This window comes from Vombatus ursinus, unplaced genomic scaffold (assembly GCF_900497805.2).
Source record: "Vombatus ursinus unplaced genomic scaffold, bare-nosed wombat genome assembly UNPS02014813.1, whole genome shotgun sequence".
Taxonomy (NCBI): Eukaryota; Metazoa; Chordata; class Mammalia; order Diprotodontia; family Vombatidae; genus Vombatus; species Vombatus ursinus.
In genome coordinates this window covers 21,981,719-22,003,187 of record NW_020954591.1, presented here as the reverse complement: position 1 = coordinate 22,003,187, position 21,469 = coordinate 21,981,719, and the positions used below count along the sequence as shown (strand labels likewise).

The following is a 21,469-nucleotide window of genomic DNA, read 5'->3' as shown; positions in this document are numbered from 1 at the left end:
CACATAGGAAAGTAGGAGGGGAAGGGGGTGGGGGGTGGCTAACAGAAGGGAGGGAAGATTGGAGGAGGTAAAAATCAAAAGCAAAACACTTTTGAGAATGGATGGGGTGAAAGGAGAGAGAGAGCAGAATAAACAGGGGAAAATAGGATGGAAGGAAATACATAGCTGGTAATCATTACTGTGAAAAAAATTACAGCAAGTTTCTCTGATAAAGACTTCATCTCTTAAACGTACAGAAAATTGAATCAAATTTATAGAAATAAGATCCATTCCTCAATTGATAAATGGTCAAAGGATATGAATAGGCAGTTTTCAGACAAAGTAATCAAAGCTATCTATAGTTGTATGAAAATATGTTCTAAATCACTATTGATTAGAGAAATGCAAATTGAAACAACTCTGAGCTACCACCACAGACCTATCAGATTGGCTAATATGACAAAAAAAGGAAAATGACAAATGTTGGAGGAAATGCAGGAAAATTAAAACACTAATGCATTGTTGGCAAAGTTGTATACTGATTTAACCATTCTGGAGAGCAATTTGTAACTATGCCCAAAGGGCTATAAAATCATGCATATCCTTTGACTAAGCAATACCACTACTAAGTCTTTATCTCAAAGATTTAAAAAACCAAAAGGAAAAGGACAAAAATACAAAATAGTACAAAAATAGTTCTTTTAGTAGTAACAATTGGAAATTGAGGGGATGCCTATCAATTGCGGAATGGTTGAACAAGTTGTGGCATATGATTGTAATGGAATACTATTGTGCTGTAAGAAATGTTGAGCAGGATGCTCTCAGAAAAACCTGGAAAGACTTAATGAACTGATGCAAAGTGAAATGAGCAGAACACTGTACATAGTAATAGCAACACTGTATGGTGATCTACTGTGAATAACTTAGCTATTCTTAGCATTACAATGATCCAAGACAATTCTAAAGGACTTATGATGAAAGATGCTGTCCATCTCCAAAGAACTGGTGGAGCCTGAATGCAGATTGAAGATGCTTCTTCTTTACTTTCTTTATTTTTCTTGTGTTTTTTTTGTCTGTGTTTTCTTTCACAGCATGACTTATATGGAAATGTGTTTTGTATGACTATGCATATATGACTTGTGTTAAAATGCTTGTCTCCTGAATGAGCGAGGGAGGGGAATGAGGGAGAGAATTTGGAACTCAAAATTTGAAAAAAAAAAAAAGAATGTTGAAATTGTTTTTACATGTAATTGGGAAAAAAATAAAATAAAAAACCCTTGACTGTAAGAATCTATCTTGTAATTACACTTGTCAAACACAAGGTTACTATAGTCACTTGCTGCTATAAATGGTATGTCTGCTCAGTTCCACTGATTTGTCTTTCTATTTCTTGGCCAATACCAGAGAGTTTTGATAATTACTGACTTATAATATACTTTAAGATCTGGTACCGCTAAACCTCTTTCCTTTACATTTTTTTCATTAGTTGCTTTTTTGAGTGACTAACTCATTTTGACTATTATAAATATCCAAATTAACCTAAGTAGGAAGATGCTATCTACATCCAGAGAAAGAAAGAACTGATAAATAGAAGTATGTGTAAAATGATTTTACATATATATGTGTATGTATACACACACACACATATTTGTGTCTAATATTGGCCATCTCTAAGGTGGGGGAGGCGAGAAGAAAAAAAGGGAAAAATAAGAAAGTTACATGATAACTTTATTAGGTATTTAAAAGGAATAGCAAGTTGTACATAACAGATTTGCAGTTTCATGTACAATCTTTTTTTTTAATTATGCTATGTTATGGAAATGTTTGCTTTATTTCTTAAGTTCAGAATAAAACAAAAAAAATTTTTTTAAAGAATCTATCTTGTCCCCACAGAACAGAGGATGAAACACTGTTCCACTTGGTAGAAAGGTAAGGGACTATGGATGCAGAATGTTATATACATTATCAGATTCAGTAGCTGAAGGTTTGCTTAACTTTTTTCTATATTACATAGTAGTGGTCAGTGATTCAATAACCACCAAGAATTTATTAAGTATTTAGTATGGGCCAGGAACTATGTTTAGCACTGAGAGTACACAGATAAGCAAAATAACATCTGTCCTCAAGGAACTTACATTCTAATAGTAAGATGATATATACATAGAGTAGAAGATAAATATAGAGTAAATAGAAGGTAATCTTATAGCAGAAAGGCAAGAGATGCTGGAGATGTTCATAAAGGCTAAAGTACTTTTAGATAAAAATAAAAAGCATAAAACAAAAAAATGAAACATGGTTCAGATTTCATATTATCAGCTAGACTCTAGTCTTTACTTTTTCTACCCAAATGCTCCCCCTTTTCAACAGAATAGGGATAAGATTTAGTAATTGTTCACAGTCATAATAATGATGTTAATAATTATAATTGTAATAATAATGGCTAGCATTTGTATAACACTTTAAGTGTTTTAAATATATTATCTCATTTGATCTTTCACTTATCTTTTGCAGTTGTCTTGCTGTACCCAAGGTCCTTGGGGGTGGAAGGTATGAAGGCAATCATATATCTCATTCCAGTGGTATTATTCTGGTTTCTAGTACTTGGGTACTCAAAAATGTATTCAGAATAATATTCCAGATTTCCACTTTGCAAATATCACTTGCTCTGACCCGATGGCTAGTAATCACAAGACAGTCAGACAAATTCCAGACAGATCCAGACAAAAACAGCTTTACTCTCTCCAAAGAAAATACCAATGGAAGGCTAGCAAAGAGAGGGCAGTTCTCTGTTTATGAAGGAACTCACTATCAATCATAGTGACTGATAACTAAAGCCTGAAACAGGGTTATTTCCCCCAGGAAAGTATCTAGGTAACTTGACAGATATTGGGTAGAGTGCATCTGGGTTAAAATCTTCTTTACAACTACACCTACAGATGAGAACTTCTTTTTGCAGCATTCATATAAGAAGGCAGAGCTCATCTTGGTCTTCATCCAACCAGCCACATCACCTACTTTTTCTCCCTCACAACCATTTAGTATTTTCCTTTGTCCCCTGTTAGCCTGGGTAGAAGAGCCTTCTCTCTCTGAATTTATGGGATGCTTTTTGTCTATCACATGAAATCTTCTGAAAACATTCCAGTTCTTCCACACTTATACTTAATTTCCTTCCCTTCCTCTCTGTGATTGCTCAGCTCTGTACAAAGACCTCTTCTGTTTGAGCACGTGAGGTTTTATAGCCTTGTTCCTAAAGGAAAAAAAGATACTGTTAGCAAGTTCTATAGACTCTTCCTTAAACTTCCAAGACTCCCATCTGGGTCCCCTAAAGGTAGAACTCAGAAGGACTTTATTTCCTTCTTCTAAGAATGATGATGAAGAACCTATGATGAAGATCCTGGAGGACTTTAGCATCCACACCTTGTATAAGCTTGAGGACCATATTCTGCACCTGGTGTCATAGCTGAGCAAGCATAGGAGTGATGCTCTTGCCTTTCACAAAGGGATTGATCAACAGATCCAAGGGCTAAGGTTGGCCCCAAGAAACTCCTGACTCATAGTACCAAAAAAGAAGTGGTCAACCTTTACTTTCCTCTTAATCCCCATTCTTCTTTCCCCTACCCATAGTCCCCTAAGGAGTATGTTCTCCTGTTGCCTTGGTTGGAAAGGGGCATGGCATTATGGTGAAGGGAGCCTTTGTAATAAGAGGCTAACATTATTGTTTCCTTTCTCTAGGAATTTCTGCAAGAACTGAACCATATGAAACTTCAAGCACTGGAGAGGAGTGGAAACCCCAAGAGCAAAAGCAAAATCAAGGTAAAGAAAGGCACTGAGTATGATGAAGAATTCCCAAAAAGCAACATTACACCCTTCCCAGACCAGAGTTGGGAGCATTATTGAAGGGAGAAATTGGAGGAAAGGAAAGTGAGAGCTGTGGCTAAGAGGTTTGGTTGTAGGGGTTGGAGAGACAAGATGTCAGGAAGAACAAGGATTGCCCTATCCTTTACCATTGAATCTTTACTTCTGGTACCTTAGGCACTATACTGATACACAAACTAAGTGAAAAGTGTAGCCGCATCAGCATTGCAGGAATGCTATAAAACATGTCTGAGCATTCTGTCAATAGTAATTTATGCTAATGTTACAAAATATCAAGAAACCAAGTGAGTATATATTATTGCTGAAGTCTATTTGCCGGATATTCAATGAAAAATGAATGGATAAAAAAAGCATTTATTAAGTACTCATTATATGGCAAGCACTTACTATGTTCCAGACTAGGGATATTAATATAAAAACCAAGGATCTCAAGGAGGACTCAAGGAGCTTACATTCTAATGGGATAGTCAACAGAGAGGGAGATTCTGATTTGGCAAGTTACAAAAATAGTGAATAGGGCTGTAGAGGAATATATTGAAGCACTCTTTCCAAGAGCAATGATGAGCTGATTTGATTATACTTTTAGAACTGGAAAGGAAGAGGGAATGGGTAGAGGGGAATAGGCTACTCTTTTTTTCTTTTAAATAGTATTTTATTTCTCCCAATTACATGTGAAAACTATTTTTAAACATTCATTTTTTGAATTAAATTTTTGAGTGCCAAATTTTCTCCCTCCTTCCTTCCCCTCTGTCCTCCCTCAGACAGCAAGCAGTTTGATATAGGTTATATATGTGCAATTGTGCAAGATATATTTCAATATTAGTTATGTTATGAAAGAACAGAACAAAAGGAAAAAACTATTAAAAATAAAGAAAGTGAAAATAATATGGTTTGATTTGCATTCAAACTCCATCAGTTCTTTCTCTGGATGGGAAAAGTATTTTCTATCATGAGTATTTTGTAATTGTCTTGGATCATTGCATTGCTGAGAAGAGCTAAGTCTGTCATAGTTAATCATCGCAGTGTTACTGTTACTGTGTATAATATTCTCCTGGTTCTGCTCACTTCATTCAGCATCAGTTCATGTAAGTCTTTCCAGGTTTTTATGAAATCTGTCTGTTCATCATTTCTCATAGCAAAATAGTATTCCATTACATTAATATACCACAGTGTGTTATAGCCATTCCCCAATTGATGGGTATCCACTCAATTTCCAATTCTTTGCCACCACAATAAGAGCTGCTATAAATATTTTTGTACATGAGGGTCATTTTCCCTTTTTTATGATCTCTTTGGTATACAAATCTAGGAATAGTAATGCTGGATCAAAAGTATGCGCAGTTTGATTGCCCTTTGGACACAATTCCAAATTACTCTCCAGAATGGTTGGATCAGTCACAATTCCACCAACAGTGCATTAGTGTCCCAATTTTCCCACATCCTTTCCCACATTTATCATTTTCTGGGGCAGCTAGGTGGTGCAGTGGATAGAGCACCAGCCCTGGAGTCAGGAAGACCTAAGTTCAAATCTGGCCTCAGACACTTGACAATTACTAGCTGTGTGACCCTGGGCAAGTCACTTAACCCCATTGCCTAGCCAAAAAAAAAAAAGAAAGAAAGAAAGAAGGAAAGAAAAAACAACATTTATCATTTTCCTTTTCTGTCATATTAGCCAATCTGATAGGTGTGAGGTTGTACCTCAAAGCTGTTTTAATTTGCATTTCTCTCATAATAGTGATTTAAAGCATTTTTTTATATGAGTATAAATAGCTTTGATTTCTTCATCTGAAAACTGCCTGTTCATATCTGTTGACCATTTATCAATTGGGGAATGGCTTGTGTTTTTATAAATTTGACTCAGTTCTGTTTATATTTGAGAAATGAAGCCTTTATCAGAGACACTAGCTGTAAAAATTGATCATTTATCAATTGGGGAATGACTTGTATTCTTATAAATTTGACTTAGTGTTCTGTATATTTTAGAAATGAGGCCCTTATCAGAGACACTAGTTATAAAAATTCTTTCCCAGTTTTCTGCTTCCCTCCTAATCTTGGTTGCATTGGCTTTGTTTGTGCAAAAGCTTTTCAATTTAATGTAGTCAAAATTATCCATTTTGAATTTAATAATGTTCTCTATCTCTTGTTTGGTCATAGATTCTCCTGTTCTCTGTAGATCTGACAGATGAACTATTCCTTGCTCTCCTAGCTTCCTTATAGTATCAGCCTTTGTGTCTAAATCGTGTACCTATTTTGAATTTATTTTGGTATATGGTGTGAGATGTTGGTCTATGCCTAGTTTCTGCCAGACTCTTTTCCAGTTTTCGCAGCAGTTTTTGTCAAATAGTAAGTTCTTATCCCAGAAGCTGGGGTCTATGAGTTTATCAAACAGTAGATTCCTATAGTCATTGACTACTGTGTCTTGTGTACCTAAGCTATTCCACTGATTGACCACTCTACTTCTTAACCAGTACCAAGTAGTTTTGAGGATTGCTGCTTTATAATACAATTTAAGATCTGGTATAGCAAGGCCACCTTCCCTAGCATTTCTTTTCATTAGTTCCCTTGATATTCTAAATCATTTGTTCTTCCAGATGAATCTTATTATTTTTTCTAGGTCTATAAAATAATTTTTGGTAGTTTGATTGGTATGGCACTGAATATGTAAATTATTTTAGGTAGAATTGTCATTTTTATTATATTATGTTGTTATCTTTTAATGCATAAAATCTGTCTCCCCCTGTATTTGGGGTCTAATGCCAACCTGAGACAGCCTTGTCCCAATTTGTTACACAATTGGCATTCATTGCTTAATAAATTGATATGCTCAGAAGCTAAAAACTTTGTTTTCTTAGCTATTTCAGAATTCACCCATCACACAAATGAATGTCTCTATTATTCCCCTTTCCCAGGATATCCCTGCTGCCTCTCCTCTTGACTTTCAGATAGAACTTGACAGAGATATTGTGGTCCTAGTGAATGCCCTTTCCCTCTCATCCTGGACATCAGCTGAGGCGAAGGAGAAAGTAAAAGATCAAAGAATTTTAAAGGGCAAGTGAGTTCAACAGATCATGTAGCATAGATTGGTCCATTTATGGCCATTTTGACTTACCATTGACTTGCCCACTCAAATCACACATACACACAAATACACACGTTCTATGTTATGCAGAAGTGATGGAGCTTACTGTCTGCTTTCAAGTGATGTGTATTATGATCCCCCTACTTAAGGACACAAAGTTCAGAGCCCTTATTGATAGATCAGTTCTAGCTACCACCAACCTTTCCTGGTCCAAGCTAATTGCCTAGAATGGTCTCTTCTGTTTTCTTTGTTAATTTTCTATCAAGCTAAGGTATTCAAGATTCAGCCAATTTAGGCAGTCAGGCAGCATCATTCACCAAGCCTCTTCCAGGGTCATTTCATTGTTGCTTCACATTTCATCTTCTCTGAGAAAGTTGGGATTAAAGAAACTGCCTCAAGCTGTAGTCAGTCCTAACTGAAGTACCGAGGAGTTACTGAACTCTCAGACTCATAAGGCTGCCCCAAAACTTGAAAAAAAATTCATCTCAGAATTGAGATTCATTCACTTATGCTTATGGGAAAAAATCTGAGCATAAGAGACAGCAAGGAGCCCCAGGCCCAGTCTTGGGTTCCTCTAGGTAGCCCATGAATGTGTTGTGAATGCTGTCAAGGTGCAGGCAAGACCATAGCTGGAGGAAATGGAGGAAGGGAAGACCCAGAGAGAAAGTTTTACACCATTGGTCCCCAAGAGAGACAGAAACAAGAGTGAGAGCAAAAGTCGGGGTTGGCATCATCCATCCTCTCTCTTGAAGTCAGAAGCCAGAAGAACCCAAAGCAACTACAGAGCCCAAAGAGATTGCAGGGACTGCAGAGAAGGAAGCTCCCCTCCCTGTTCTCCCCAGCTACCTAGCCCCTGCCTGCAGGCCTCAGCCACACTACTGTACCCTGTTATGTTTGTGTAATTGTTGTCCGGCATTGCTTGATTCAGCTCTGTTACTGAAGTTCACATGAGACTTGAATTTCGCCACCCTCATCCAAGACAAAGCTTAGAGAGGCTGAATGAATTAAATGTTCCCATGAGAACAAGAAGAGAGGAGCTTACTATGTAAAGAAATGGAATAATGGTATTTTGTAAGGAAGACACAAAACCTCTAAGGAGCTTATGAAGAATAACATCAATTTTTCTAAAAGAAAAAGACTGCTTCTATTCTTAAAGCTTCCTGTGCTCTGTGATGAGTGGCAGCCTCACTCTGCCTCTGTCTGTCTGTCTCTCTCTCCCCCCTGTTCCTTCTCCCTCCTCTCCATCTCTCATTATCTCTCCACCTCTCCTCCCTCTCCATCTGTCTGTCTGTCTCTTTCTTTCCTGGCCGTCTTCAACTTCCACTCCAACCTTCATCCCCTTATCCTCCCACAGGAAACTTGGACTCTGCTCCTGGAACCACCCTGGTTTCTGATATGTGAGCTTCTGCCTCTCTTTCCTGGATCAAGGTCTTCATCTCACATTCCTGATCCTTCCAGGCCATACCATTACACCCCTTGCATTTTTAGCACCCCCTTTTTATTGCCTTCCCCCATTAGAATGTAAAGTCCTTGAGGGGAAGGAAGGCCTATCATCTGCTTTTTATTTGTACCTTCACATACTGGAACATAATCAACATTTAATAAGTTCTTTTTCTAACTATTCTAAGGTTAGTATTCCCTTTGAAAACCTTTAGCTACTCATTGTGAAAAAGCATTTTCTATGTCCTATTAACTCTCACTGGACATGGAGTCAGTAAGACCTGGGTTTGAATCCTACCTTAGATAGTTATTAGCTGTGTGGCTCTGGGCAAATCATTTAATTTCTCTTAGCCTCAGCATCTCCTCAAATGGAATTAATAACAGCACCTCCCTCACAGGCTAGCTGTGAGGATCAAATGAGATTTATAATATATATATATACATACATATATATATGCATGTATATATATATATATTACTTTGTAAAGCTTACAGTATAAATGCTAACTATAATTATTTTCCAATAGCATTTGTTAGGATCACTAGCAGGGTAGGTCATTTTCACAGATGTGGATTTCTCCATAGTAGGCTTCTTTCAGAAAAATGGCCCCATATAGATGCTATTCTTAATAAACAAAGGTCTTTCAGTAACAGTGTATGAAATCATATTTAGCTGAAATCTTTTCACAATTTTCCTTCAGGCTCAGGGAAACCCTCACTCAATGGGAAGGCAGAACTGATCTAGCCCTTACCTGAGGAGGTAAGTGAGACACAGGTATTGGGAAGAATTCTGAAAAGTGGGTCAGTGAGGCATCAATATGCTTAATTGGACTCTGAAGGGCAGATGAATCATAAATTGACCCAGATGTGCAGCAGGAAGTAAAACATTTCTCTCTCCATTCTTAGCCCAATTACTCTCTCCCTTAGTGCCTAACACCTACTGAAGCAGAAGATATACAGTGCCCTGAAAGCTAAAAGCTTTTTAAAGAAGCAAATTTTGATTAAGGGTTTTTTCCAGCACCTTGTGAGGCCCCTCCTGAACCTGAAGGCATCATAGTCTCTTTCCCTTATCTTGAGATACCACAAAACTTCCCGCCTATCCTGGACCATAAAACTTCCTTGTCCCCCTCATCCTAAGTCATAAAATTTCCCATCTTCCTTATCCTGAGTCCCCTATTCTGCCAACCATCTTCCTCATCCTGTGTCATGACAACCCCTCCCCTTATCTTGTAAGATAAAACAGACCCCTGTTCCTCTGTAAGTTGCTAGTCTTCTTCCCAGAGCTAGCCTGCTGCTTTTGCATCAATAAAGCTCCCAATGGTCACAGAGAAGGTCTAAGTGAATTCTTTCACATCTGAACCAGCTCTCCCAATTCTAAACCTCAACACTACTTCCCTCTGGTTTAGTGTGTACTTTGGAATCCTCTTTGGGTAATGCACAATCCATAATGCACAGTTCATTAAACTGCCTGCTGTGTCCTTGATCCAAATCAATGTTCTGCAGAGTGTGGTTTCCAGGAATACACCATCCAAGCTGAGATCTCTTTCCCCTCTGCTCTCCCTTTTTGAGATGGAAATCCTGAGAGGTGGCAAAGAAAGAAAGGAAAAAAATAAGCAGTGACAATCCTAAGGGAGAAAAGAAATGAAATCTTACTGTTCCTCTTCTGATCACTTCTCCTTTAAGCCCTCAGAGTATTTAGAGGCTGTACTACACATTTTGTGCTTCTCCCTGTTGTATTTTGTGTGTCAGTCTTGTCTCTCCAATTAGACTACAAACTCTTTGCAGCCAAGGATTATACCTGATATTTCTTCTATTGAAGAGGTTTACCTAAAATTCCCAGAAAAACCTTAAAACTTTTAGACTTACTTATCTCTCTTTGACATCTTTCCTCCCCGGCCCCTAAAAAGAACCTGGCAGCTTCAGTTTGTTTGGTCCACCTCCCCCATCAACTGGCTTTCCCATTGTTTTGCCTTCCTGGCCATTCCCACCCTTAATCCTAGCTAGGCACCAGTGTTCCGTTCGCCCCAGCTTGCTGGCCACCCCCATCCAGATCTCCCTAGACCCCTCCTCCCCTCACCCCAAACTGCTTGGCCACTCCTTGGACCCCTCCTCCTGTTACTCCAAACTGCTTGGCCACTCCTAGACCCCTCCCCAATCTTTCTGTACTTAAAGACTCATCTTTCCCCCACTCAGACGCTGGGAATTTCTCATGCCCCTAGAGGATAAGACCCCATGCCCACCCGTAACAGGTGTCACCTGGCCTGACCACCTTAGCCCCAGCCCCCACTCAGACGCTGAGCTTTCTAGACTACCTCACACTGCTCTTCCTTGTGAGCGTCACCTGACCACCTTAAATTCCATTTAGATCACTGATGTTTGGGTTCCTTTGGAGTCTGGCCTATATGCTATATTTTTAATAAACTTTTTCTCTGGCTGGAAGAAGATCTGAGTTGAATTCATTCAGGCAGATCCACACCACGATTTGGGCTTTTTCCCACCATTTTGGGGTGCCTCTGTGCATCTAGGAGCACCCCAAACCCCCCCCTTCACTATGACCATCCAGCATGAAGAATAGCTGTGGATAAAAGGAAGGAGCACTAGAATACTTGGTTGATTGATAGAAAAGCTTCCAAGAACAGCTTACACTCTGCTGACCTATGCCAAGCATTGCATGTATGATTAACATGGTACAATGGAAAAAACGATGGATTTAGAGACCAAGGACCTATTCAAAACCTGGCTCTGTCACTATCTATCTCTATACAACCATGGAAAAGTTGCATAGCTTCTCCAGGACCTATTTCTTCATCTTTAAAATAAAGGACTTAGACTAAAAATTCTCTAAGGTCCTTCCAGTAATAAACCAATAATCCTTTAAGTGTTTAAGTACTTGACTACTACCTGTTCCTGAACATGGCCCCAGGAAAATCCTTGAAGTGACCCCTGGAAACAATCCTTTCTCCAATAGGCTTCTGTTTAAAGACTTAAACAGGGAACCACTAGGTAGTTACTGTTAGGGGACTGAGGCAAAGGGAATGTATTCATGGCACTAGGTGGTACTGTGGAGAGAGAGCACTGGTCTTGGAGTGGAGAAGACCACAGTTCAAAATTTGCCTCAGACACTTACTAGCTGCATGACCTTGGGCAAGTAACCTAACTTTTGTTTGCCTAAGTTTCTTCAACTGTAAAATGACAATAGCAATAGCAATAGCAACTACATCTCAGGACTGGGGTAAAGATCAAATGAGATAACATTTGTAAAGTTCTTATCACTTAGTAGGTGCTTAATAAATACTTATTCCTCTCCCTTATTCAGACAGCCATCACAACTCCAGAGTCATTGACAAAAATTCCCCCCAGGGATGGTTTCCCAAAAGGAGATCCAGTCCATAATTCTATAAGATAGGGACCACACTGAGTACTTGCTATGTCACTTGAGTTATAGTTATCACAAATGTCTGGTATTCACAAGGAAATTTAGAGAGTACATCATCTCCCTTCTATGGCTGGGTACTGTAGAAGGACTTGTGACAACAGAGGGAAAGTGGGAAAAAGGTACCATTTGTTTGCCCTGGGACATCAGTACACATACCTCTCTGGGACACCTGAGAATCAGGCATCCAGAAGATGGCACGTGGTCATCACAGTGATGAGCTTGGGCCCCTGAACAAGCTCAGGGCAAAGGTCGTCCAAGGGGACCTGTGGTAGCTGAAGGAAACTAAAAGATAACAGTGGAAACCTCTTTGTCCAATTAGACAGAAATTCTTTCCCAAATTTAATGAAAAAGGAAATGACTAAGCACATTGTTCCAATTTCAGCTTTTACATGGTATTAATTTTTAAAGTCTGTGTGTTCTCTTTTCCATTTTCCCTCCTCCTGCCCCTCTGTACTACCAGAAGGAAATCAGCAATTCAGGTTTTTACTTTTTTTTTTAGGCAATTGGGGTTAAGTGACTTGCCCAGGGTCACACAGCTAGTAAGTGTCAAGTGTTTGGTCTGAGGCCACATTTGAACTCAGGTCCTCCTGACGTCAGGGCCAGTGCTCTATCCACTGCGCCACCTAGCTGCGCCCAGGTTTTTACTTTTCTTGATGGCCACATCTAGACCTAAGTTCAGTGACATCAGCTTCTCTGTTCCTTAGTTATTACTGAAGTTGGTGATAATGAGTGGAGTAGTAGATTGTATAAAGGAGCCTCTGCAGTTGTCATTGACCATAAAAGTCTGTGCTTTCTCCCAACAAGAACTAGGATATTAGCTTTGTGCTCATGGCAATTGCTTGACCTCTGGCCAAGGGATAATGGCAGATGCTTACTCACTTGATAAACCTCACTTGAAAAGAAAAACGTCTTCCTAGAAGGTGGCTCTTGGTTGTATGTGTGTGTACATAATGTGTCTTTATATTCCTTTAGCAAACAAACATTTAAAGTGAAGATAACGATATAAGAAAGCTTGAGTGGGTGGTAGAAGAGACTTTAATTCCACTTAATGCAATGAAAGTGGGGCCTTTCTTTGTACCTAGAAGGGCTTACTCTTATAGCAGGTACAGCAGAGGAGGAGGGGAAAGAAAGAGCTTATTAAAGGATAAGTGAAAGAATACTGTCAATTACAACTATCTATTTCTCCAGAGACATACTGGCCCTTGAATCTGCAAGTGAATGAAGACTGAGCATCTCACAGACATCAAACTCTTAACACTATGTCCCTTTTCAGGTGTTCTATAGATATTATTTTAAAATTTTTAACTAGTATTTTTCCCAATTACTTGTCAACATAATTTTCAACAATCATTTTTAGCAAAATTTTGAGTTCCAAATGTTTCTCCCTCCCTCACTCTGTCGCCTCTCCCCTCACTTAATTTATGCTGTTTCTCATTCACATGGCTCTTTCTCTTTTTTTCCTTTGGAATCTTAGGATGACCACAAACTCAGCACTAAGGAATTAGAAGACAAGTATGGAATAAACATCGTCCAAGTAAGTCACTGAGAGGATGAAGAACCAGGGGCTTGCTTCTCTGTCCCTTAGAGGATGAGGAAAGGTGGGAAACACTTTAGCGTCAGTAATTCATTGGAACAACTTAGAGTAAAGCTAGTGTAAAGCTAGCATCCTGGGTGTCTTTGTTGAGCTCCTTGATAAGAAAGGTTACCTGGTTCTCCCTGATGTCCCTTGACTGGGGACACAGTCTTAGTCATCTCTTCCAAAGGGATCCCTGAATGATGGGAAGGATGCAATGTCTCTGGTAAAGGACTAAACTTTATTTCAGTTTCTTAAACAAGGGTTATTCTTGTCCTTGTCTTCCTGGGGGTTTGTGAGAGGAAAGAAGGACGTGAGTTCTCCCTGCTTGATTGGAAGAATAACAGCATCAATAAGTACATAGTATCATGGAACAGGAGGGTTGGAATCTTTTTATTGGTTTGGTCCCTGAATTCTGGACCAAGCACATTCCTTGTCTTATGGACCTCAGAGTCTGAGATATAATTAGAGTCTGTATATAATTAAAAGATGAAAACAACCAGGTACATATTGGCGGACAAACAAACCCCTTCCAAGTTTTTCTTCCACAAAAAAACTGATACTGCTTTCTATTGTGGATCTCAATTAAGATAGAACTTCATAATATTTTAATGTCTTGTCATGAGGCATTTTTTTGTTTGTTTGTTTGTTTTTGTTTTTAGCAGTACTGTATGCATACTTGGGGCAGAGCAAGTATTCCAGTTAGATAATATTGAGTTAATTACTCAATCAACAGATATTTATTAAACATTTATGTTTGGTGTAGAAGGAGATTTAAAGGTGAATAAAGTATAATTCCTCACCTCAGAGTGTTTACATCCTAGGAAGGAAGAGGAGAGGGCTACCATGTACACAAATAAATACAATACAAGGCAGATGTATTGAATACAAGTGTGGCACAATCAAAATTGTTTGAATAGGCTATGACAAAAATACATTTCCTACAGTTTACATCAGGCTAGGGTGACAAGACAATGCTTCACAGAGCAGGTGAAATATGAGTGAGGTCTTGAAGGATGGAGAGGATTTCATAGCTAGGTAATACCCTATCTAGGGTGGATATAGAGAAAAGGACTGGCTTAGCAACATCTATTATTCAGAGAGTCAAAATAAGATTTTTTTCTGAATAAGAACTGTTTTGATTTTAGCCCTGGTTATCATTGAAAGATCATAGATCTGGAGTAAGAAAGGACCTCAGAGGCCTTCTAGCCCAACCTACTAATTTTACAAAAGAGGAGACTGAGGACAAAGGAGATTGTAACTTGCCAAAGGTCACAAGATGGTATCAGAGACAAGATTTGAATCCAGGTCCTCTGACTCCAGGGCTTCATCCATCTTTTTTTTTAATCTCTTCTCTGTAAATCCTCATTCTTCACCCAAGGAAAGATTTTTCCTCCTCTTTATATAGGCATGCAGGAGGATAGCTCTTTGGGAAATCTAAATTGGTCTTTCCCTTGCTCTGAAAAAAAAAATAGAAACTCAAAGATAAAAGCCATAAGACACCTAGGAGCTTTACAAAGCCAATATTTCCACTCCAAATACAGGGATCCCTCTAACCCCCACCAAAAATGAAACAAAATCTCCCAAAAAACCACAGCCTCTAAAGTTCTACATACACAAAGCTAAGAATGTCCAGTCATTCTTTAACACCTATTTTTCCTGACTTTGTCTTTGCAGGGTCTCACTAGCACAAGAGTTGCAGAATTCTTGGCTCAAGATGGCCCCAATGTCCTTACTCCACCCAAAGAAACTCCAGAAATCATCAAATTCCTCAAACAAATGGTGGGTGGATTCTCCAGCCTTTTGTGGGCAGGAGCTATCCTGTGTTTCATTGTATATCTGATTGAGTTTTCAGAGGACAAGTCTGCTTCCATGGACAACATAAGTATCTAAAAGGCTTCCTGCAATGGTTTTTGTCATTGGTTTCTCTATCATAGAAGGGGTACCAGAGACTAAGAGCTCTCATAGACTCCTGGACTGATAGAAAGGGAAACAAGGAATTCAATCCTGATTCTGCCAGGGAATCACTCTTGAGTGGGGTCATGTTACTAGAATTCTCCAGACTGCAGTTGCTACATCTGTAAGATAGGAAGCAAGGGTGGAGATGTCCTGAGGGCTGCTGTTTCTATGCCATGGAGATGAAACAGGAAAGCATCATGGGTTCCTAAGGGACAAAGGTCCTGTATCAACATGCAGCATCCTTGGGCTCTCACCCCATCCTTTCAAGGCTTACTTCCTCATTTCTTAATTTAGCACGCAAAGCATTTAGGCAAGCCTTTAGGAGAGTCATAGGGCCTGGCAACCAAAATGCATGAAATGATTCCCCACTGACCTATATAATAAATACTTGGGCATCTAACTTGCTTGCAGATTGAAGTTCTCACCCTAAATAGTACCTGATTCATTATGAGCATTTGCTTCTCTGACTTGGGTCTCCTTTCCCTTTCATGCAGGTCTATTTAGGTGTTGTGCTCATCGTGGTGGTCATCCTCACTGGGATCTTTACTTATTACCAAGAGGCAAAGAGCACCAACATCATTGCCAGTTTCACTAAAATGATTCCTCGGGTAAGGAGCTCAAAACTCCCTTGAACTGTGTCATGGCAAACACTGTTTATTGCTGCTTCTAAATCTTCGTATAGTTCTGCCTGCTTTGTTGTTCATTCACTCATAGAGTGCCTCCTGAGAAGTTCAAACAACAACTTTTAATGAACTTTTTACTAGGACAGAGAGTGACCATACCCACCTGGGAGAATGAGTCTGTGCTCATTCTGCCCTTTTCTCTCCCAAATTCTTTGCCTGCATGCACTGATGTTGCCACCAGAAGGTTGGCAGAATGGCTTAACCTAATGCCCTTCCCATTGCATAGAATGGTCTTCCTGCAGCGGGTTTTCTGTATTATGTTTAAAACTCACAATTTTCCTCCATGATGGCCAAAGGAACTGCCAACCTTAATCGGGGGAGGGAAAAGGAAGTTGGCACCCTTCTTTGCATAAAGAAAGGAAGAATCCCGGTCATCACTGTACGATTATGACTTATATCACATAAAGACAGCATGGTAATGAGGATAGGACACTGGGCTTGGAGTCAGGAAAACTTGGCTACTTCAGATACTTCCTAGCTGTGTGATCTTAGGGCAGTCACTGAACTTTCTCTGGGCCTCTGTGTTCTGAAGTGTATAATGTTAGGGCATTGGACTTACAACTCTCTAAGATTCCTAACAGTTCTAAATTTAACATCCTGGATTTTGATTTATATCTTTACCGTTCAACTTAATATTCTTCCTATGCTTTATAGCTAGCATCAATTCCTGCAGGCAGCTGTTGGTCTCTCTCTCTGTCAAGTCTACAATTCACCCCAATCTTTCTCCATGTTTTATGATCGCCCTGTGCACTATGGCATTTAGAGGCCTTCAGGGCCCAAGAGAAATACTTATTGCTCTACTTTTAGCCAATGACATAGTGGATAGAGTTTTGTATTTGGAACCAAGAGTTCAAATCCTGCTTCAAACACTAGCTTATGACCCTGGGCAAGTCACTTAACCTCTCTTGGCTTCAGTTTCCTCATCTGGAAAAGGAGAAAAATAGTAGCAGCCACCTCTTAGGGTTGTTGTGAGGATCAAATGAGATAACATGGGTAAAGCACTTGGCAGGTCTTGAAGTATTATCTACATGCTACTTGTTAGTCTTGCTATATAGCTAAAGCTACAATATCCTCTGATATTGAGCATCCAGACCATTGGGTAGATGAAGAAGATGCCATGTCAGGGTTTGAAGTTTCTTTTTCATTTTCATTTCCCAGAAAGCTTTTGTCATCAGAGATGGAGAAAAGAGGGAGATCCCTGCAGAGCAGCTGGTTGTAGGAGATATTGTAGAGATTAAGGGTAGAGACCAGATTCCTGCCGATATCAGGATCTTGGCCTCACAGGGATGTAAGGTAAGCATCAATGTATTGCTCCCTCTAAGGATAATTGGATCTGGTCCCAGTCTCTGTAACCTATAGTCCCACCCAAATGGGCAAGACAGCCAAAACGCCTAATTCTAGAGCTTTCTCAAATCTGTCTTCATGAAATTACTTTTTATTATTGAGTTTAAACTTTATGTTTACTTTAAATGTACGTCTTGTTTCTTTCACACACACACACACACACACACACTACCAAAGTTCATTTTTTATGATAGAGATTTCATTTTTTTAGAACCCCAATACTTTGGGCTGTATCTTACACATAGTAGGTGGTTAATAAAAGTTTGTTAAGTTAAATTGAATTCATTCCCATGTAGATAATTCATCTCTTACTGGGGAATCAGAACCTCAGTCTTGTTCTTGTGATCTTACTCATGAAAATCCCTTGGAGACGAAGAACATTGGCTTTTACTCTACAACCTGCCTGGAAGGTAGGTCTGGTGGAATATACGGAACAAACATTCCATAAAAATTAAGGGTCTTTCTACTCAATCCATACTTCTTGATCTCCTTCCCTCTACTTCACATAAGATTTTTTTCCTAAGAAAAACAAAAAAACCCATAGTTGTACCCAATATGCCAACACTTGATCTAATATCACGCAGTTCTTCAGATCAGGGCAATGCCTAACTGGTGGTCATGTCGGGCTAGAGGATGAAGACAGAAGTCCAAGAAGTCTGTATCTCTTATAGGCAAGACCTCCTGGAATATCATCCATGTACTTTCCTTCCAGGCATAGCAACTGGAATGGTCATCAGCACAGGTGACCGCACCATCATTGGAAGAATTGCTTCACTGGCTTCATCTGTTGGGCATGAGAAGACACCAATTGCCATTGAAATTAAGCACTTTGTCCATACTCTAGTAGGGGTAGCAATTTCTATTGGTATCATGTTCTTCATCATTTCAATATGCATGAAACAGTGGGTCCTAGATGCTGTCATCTTCCTCATTGGTATCATTTTGGCCAATGTACCAGAGGGTCTGGTGGCTGCTGTCACAGTAAGTTCATGATGTGATCCAAGTTCTCTGACTTGATCCTTATATTTGTAACATTATAGAATATACAAGACCCTACTTGAGCTGGTATATTTCAAATTATTTCAATGTTTTGGAGTAGAATACTTTCCCCACTGGGAGGCAATACTTGAATGTTTTAGATAGGTTGGGTGTTAGAGGAACATATAGGACTACTCTGGATAGTTTTAACATCAGAATCCAAAATTATAAGGTACACATCTCCCTTTTCAGGAGAGCCGTAAGTGACCTTATGTATATGTTTATCAGCTCTAGTCTTGTCTAAAAGCAAAGTGAGAGATCCAAAGAATAAACTTCAAATTATAAAGCAGTCTCTATATTGATCTCTTATCTGAACCTGACCTATAAATTAAGGTGTAGAAGATGTTGAACCCTAGAGTGTATTTAAGAATGTACATGATATCTCCTTGAAGACCCAGAGTATAAGATTAGTACTTTAGGATATAGACTTGAGCACAAGTCTTTCCAGACTTACAATCTTTCTGGAGAAAAACATAGATGCTCAAGTTGACGCAAGTTGACCCAAGACCAAATGGTGATTTTCATCCATATGGTACAGACTTGTTGACCTTTTCTTTGCAACTCAGTCATTGTAGATCACTTTATTCAAAAGAGGAAAGAACCACAATTAGGGTTTGTTGACTTAAAACAAAAGCCTCTTGGCATCATTCAACCAAGAAAATGCCCAAACTTTCTGTATAGCAATCATGACTGTTTATTTATCCCCAAATTCATCTAGCCACAAATATTGAGCCATGGTCATTCATAAAATATAGGTCAAAATGTGGTCTCTGCAAAAATGGTTAAGCAAAAGGTCTTCTACAATTTTGACTCACTGGGGCTTATATTTCTTTCCTTCTTTCATTTCTAGGTGACTCTGTCCCTGACAGCAAAACAGATGGTCAAGAAGAACAGTCTGCTGAAGAACCTGAAAGCAGTGGAAACTCTGGGCTCCACCTCCATCATCTGCTCTGACAAGATTGGGACCTTAACACAAAACAGAATGACTGTGGCCCATCTGTGGTTTGACAACCAAGTTTATCAGGCTGATACAAGTGAAGATCAGAAAGGTGAGGCTTTGGAAGCAATCTCAAGGATGTGGGACTGAGCATGGGAAGTTAATGTTAACCTGATAGGGTGAGCAGGCTGTTTCTGAGATCTGTTTGGACCCTGTAGATATACAAACACTCTCCTCTACCACAGCAGTCTTCTATGTGCTGCATCACTTTTTCTCTTGCTTTCCAGACCAGATATTTGACCAAAGTTCTGCAACCTGGGCCTCCTTATCCAAGATTGTAACACTGTGCAAGCGAGCTGAGTTTGCACCAAGACAGGAAAGTGTCCCCATCATGAAGGTAGGGCTTCTGTTCATTTGGGTGTGACATCAAAGCCAATCTCCAGGTCATCTTGCTGTCTTCCATCCCCTTCTGCTGTACTGCCACTTAAAGAGATGAGAAGTTACTATACACAAGAGTAAGTTTGAACTGCCAACATGTTATCTAGCCAAGTAACAAAATCATACCTTGGTTTCATTCTACTTTGCTTTGCAGAGTCAGAAGAAAAAGTGGAGGACGTCTTAAAATACTGACTTCAGGTAGTGTATTGTAGTAGTTTGAACAAGGCTGAAATTCATTGTGGTTCCTTCAACACCATGTTGAAGGAAATTTTATGATCTTGCTGTTGTGTTGAAACAATGTAAATTAATCCTATTTGTTCCTCCAAGACCCAACTCATCAAAGCTACTGAATTCAGCATTGATTAAGCACTTACTATGTGCTAGGCACTAGGGTTACCAGACACATATAGTCCCTGGCCTTTAGGAGCTCACATTCTACTGGGGGAAAACTACATACACAAAGGTAAATATGAGTGAAAAACACTAGCAAGTGGGGAAGTAGGGAAAGGTTTCTTGTTATAAGTTGCACTCGGGCTGAAAATTGCAAGAAGCAAAAAGTAACAAAAGGCAGAATGGAGGAGAAAATGGGTCTCAGCATGCGAGACAGATGGCCTGTGCAAAGACCAGAACATGGGAGATAGAATATTGCTTAAGTGGAGCAGGAAGCAGTCTAATTTGGCTACCATGACTGCTAAGGGTAGTAATGGGTAACTAGCAGAAAGGATAGGTAGGTTACAGAGCCAGATTATGAAGAGCTTAAATGCCAAATAGGAGAGTTTGTATTTGATCCTAGAAGGCAACAGGGAGCTAATGAAGTTTTTTGAGCAGGGACACAAGTAAATGTGTCTTCATGTAACATATTTCCTTCTTGGCCTTCTGTTTACCTCTTCAACATATCTCTTAAACTCCTTCTGCTTATCTCTGAACTCCAGTAGGTCATTATCCAAACTCCACTCAACGCTCCCTACTACCTCACTCCTCATCTCTTTCCCCTTCTCAAAGTTCTATCCTAACTCCATCTTTTCCAAGGTACCCTCTGGAATGCCTGTTCAATAGATAACAAACTTACCTTCATCTTAAATCTATTCCTCTCCCATTCCTTCCATTTCCTAGCTCTTACTGTAATCTAGCTTTCTCCTGATGACACAGACTTCCTGGCCACCCTTCGCTCATTCTCTTTGGCTTTCTGGTTGAGGTCAGAGAGCTGGAATACTCCTTGCTTCCAGGTTATCTCCCTTTCTCCCTCACTAAGTAACCTCTCTTCCTTTGAGGTTCATGCTATTCATATCTACCACCCAGTCAAAATCCTGGTAGCTGTTGTTTATAGACCCTCAGGTCACTCTCCTTAATTCCTCAAAGAGTTTGAAACCTGGTTTACAATTTTTCTTTCTTTCCAAACTCTTGCCCTCATACCTCAAATACCTTAATCACTCAGGTCCTCAACCTACTCTCCTCCTATGAGCTACTTTTCCACCATACCTGAGCCACTTACAAAGAAGGTCATGCCCTAGATCTTGCCTTCACCTATAAAGGTACCATCTCCATCCATGTTCAAGGTTCTGAAATCCCCTTATCTAATCATAATCTATTGGCTTTTCAACTTCACTCTGCCTTTCCTCACAACACTACTCTCTATCCTCACTGTCCCTTGACCCCTCAATTCTCTTCCTGGCCATCTCCCCTGAAC

General features: G+C 39.5%; 1 protein-coding gene across 1 annotated transcript in view; it reads left to right on the top strand.

Annotated features, from left to right (window-relative positions):
* Nucleotides 1-12,001: 12,001 nt before the first annotated feature.
* LOC114054435 (potassium-transporting ATPase alpha chain 2-like) overlaps nucleotides 12,002-21,469 on the top strand; it is a 44,118-nt gene continuing 34,650 nt past the window's right edge. Inside the window, 9 exon segments of the mRNA XM_027877609.1 lie at nucleotides 12,002-12,058; nucleotides 13,285-13,344; nucleotides 15,061-15,264; nucleotides 15,837-15,950; nucleotides 17,184-17,322; nucleotides 17,666-17,779; nucleotides 18,082-18,350; nucleotides 19,258-19,456; nucleotides 19,632-19,741. Coding sequence (XP_027733410.1) covers nucleotides 12,002-12,058; nucleotides 13,285-13,344; nucleotides 15,061-15,264; nucleotides 15,837-15,950; nucleotides 17,184-17,322; nucleotides 17,666-17,779; nucleotides 18,082-18,350; nucleotides 19,258-19,456; nucleotides 19,632-19,741 — 1,266 coding nt within the window.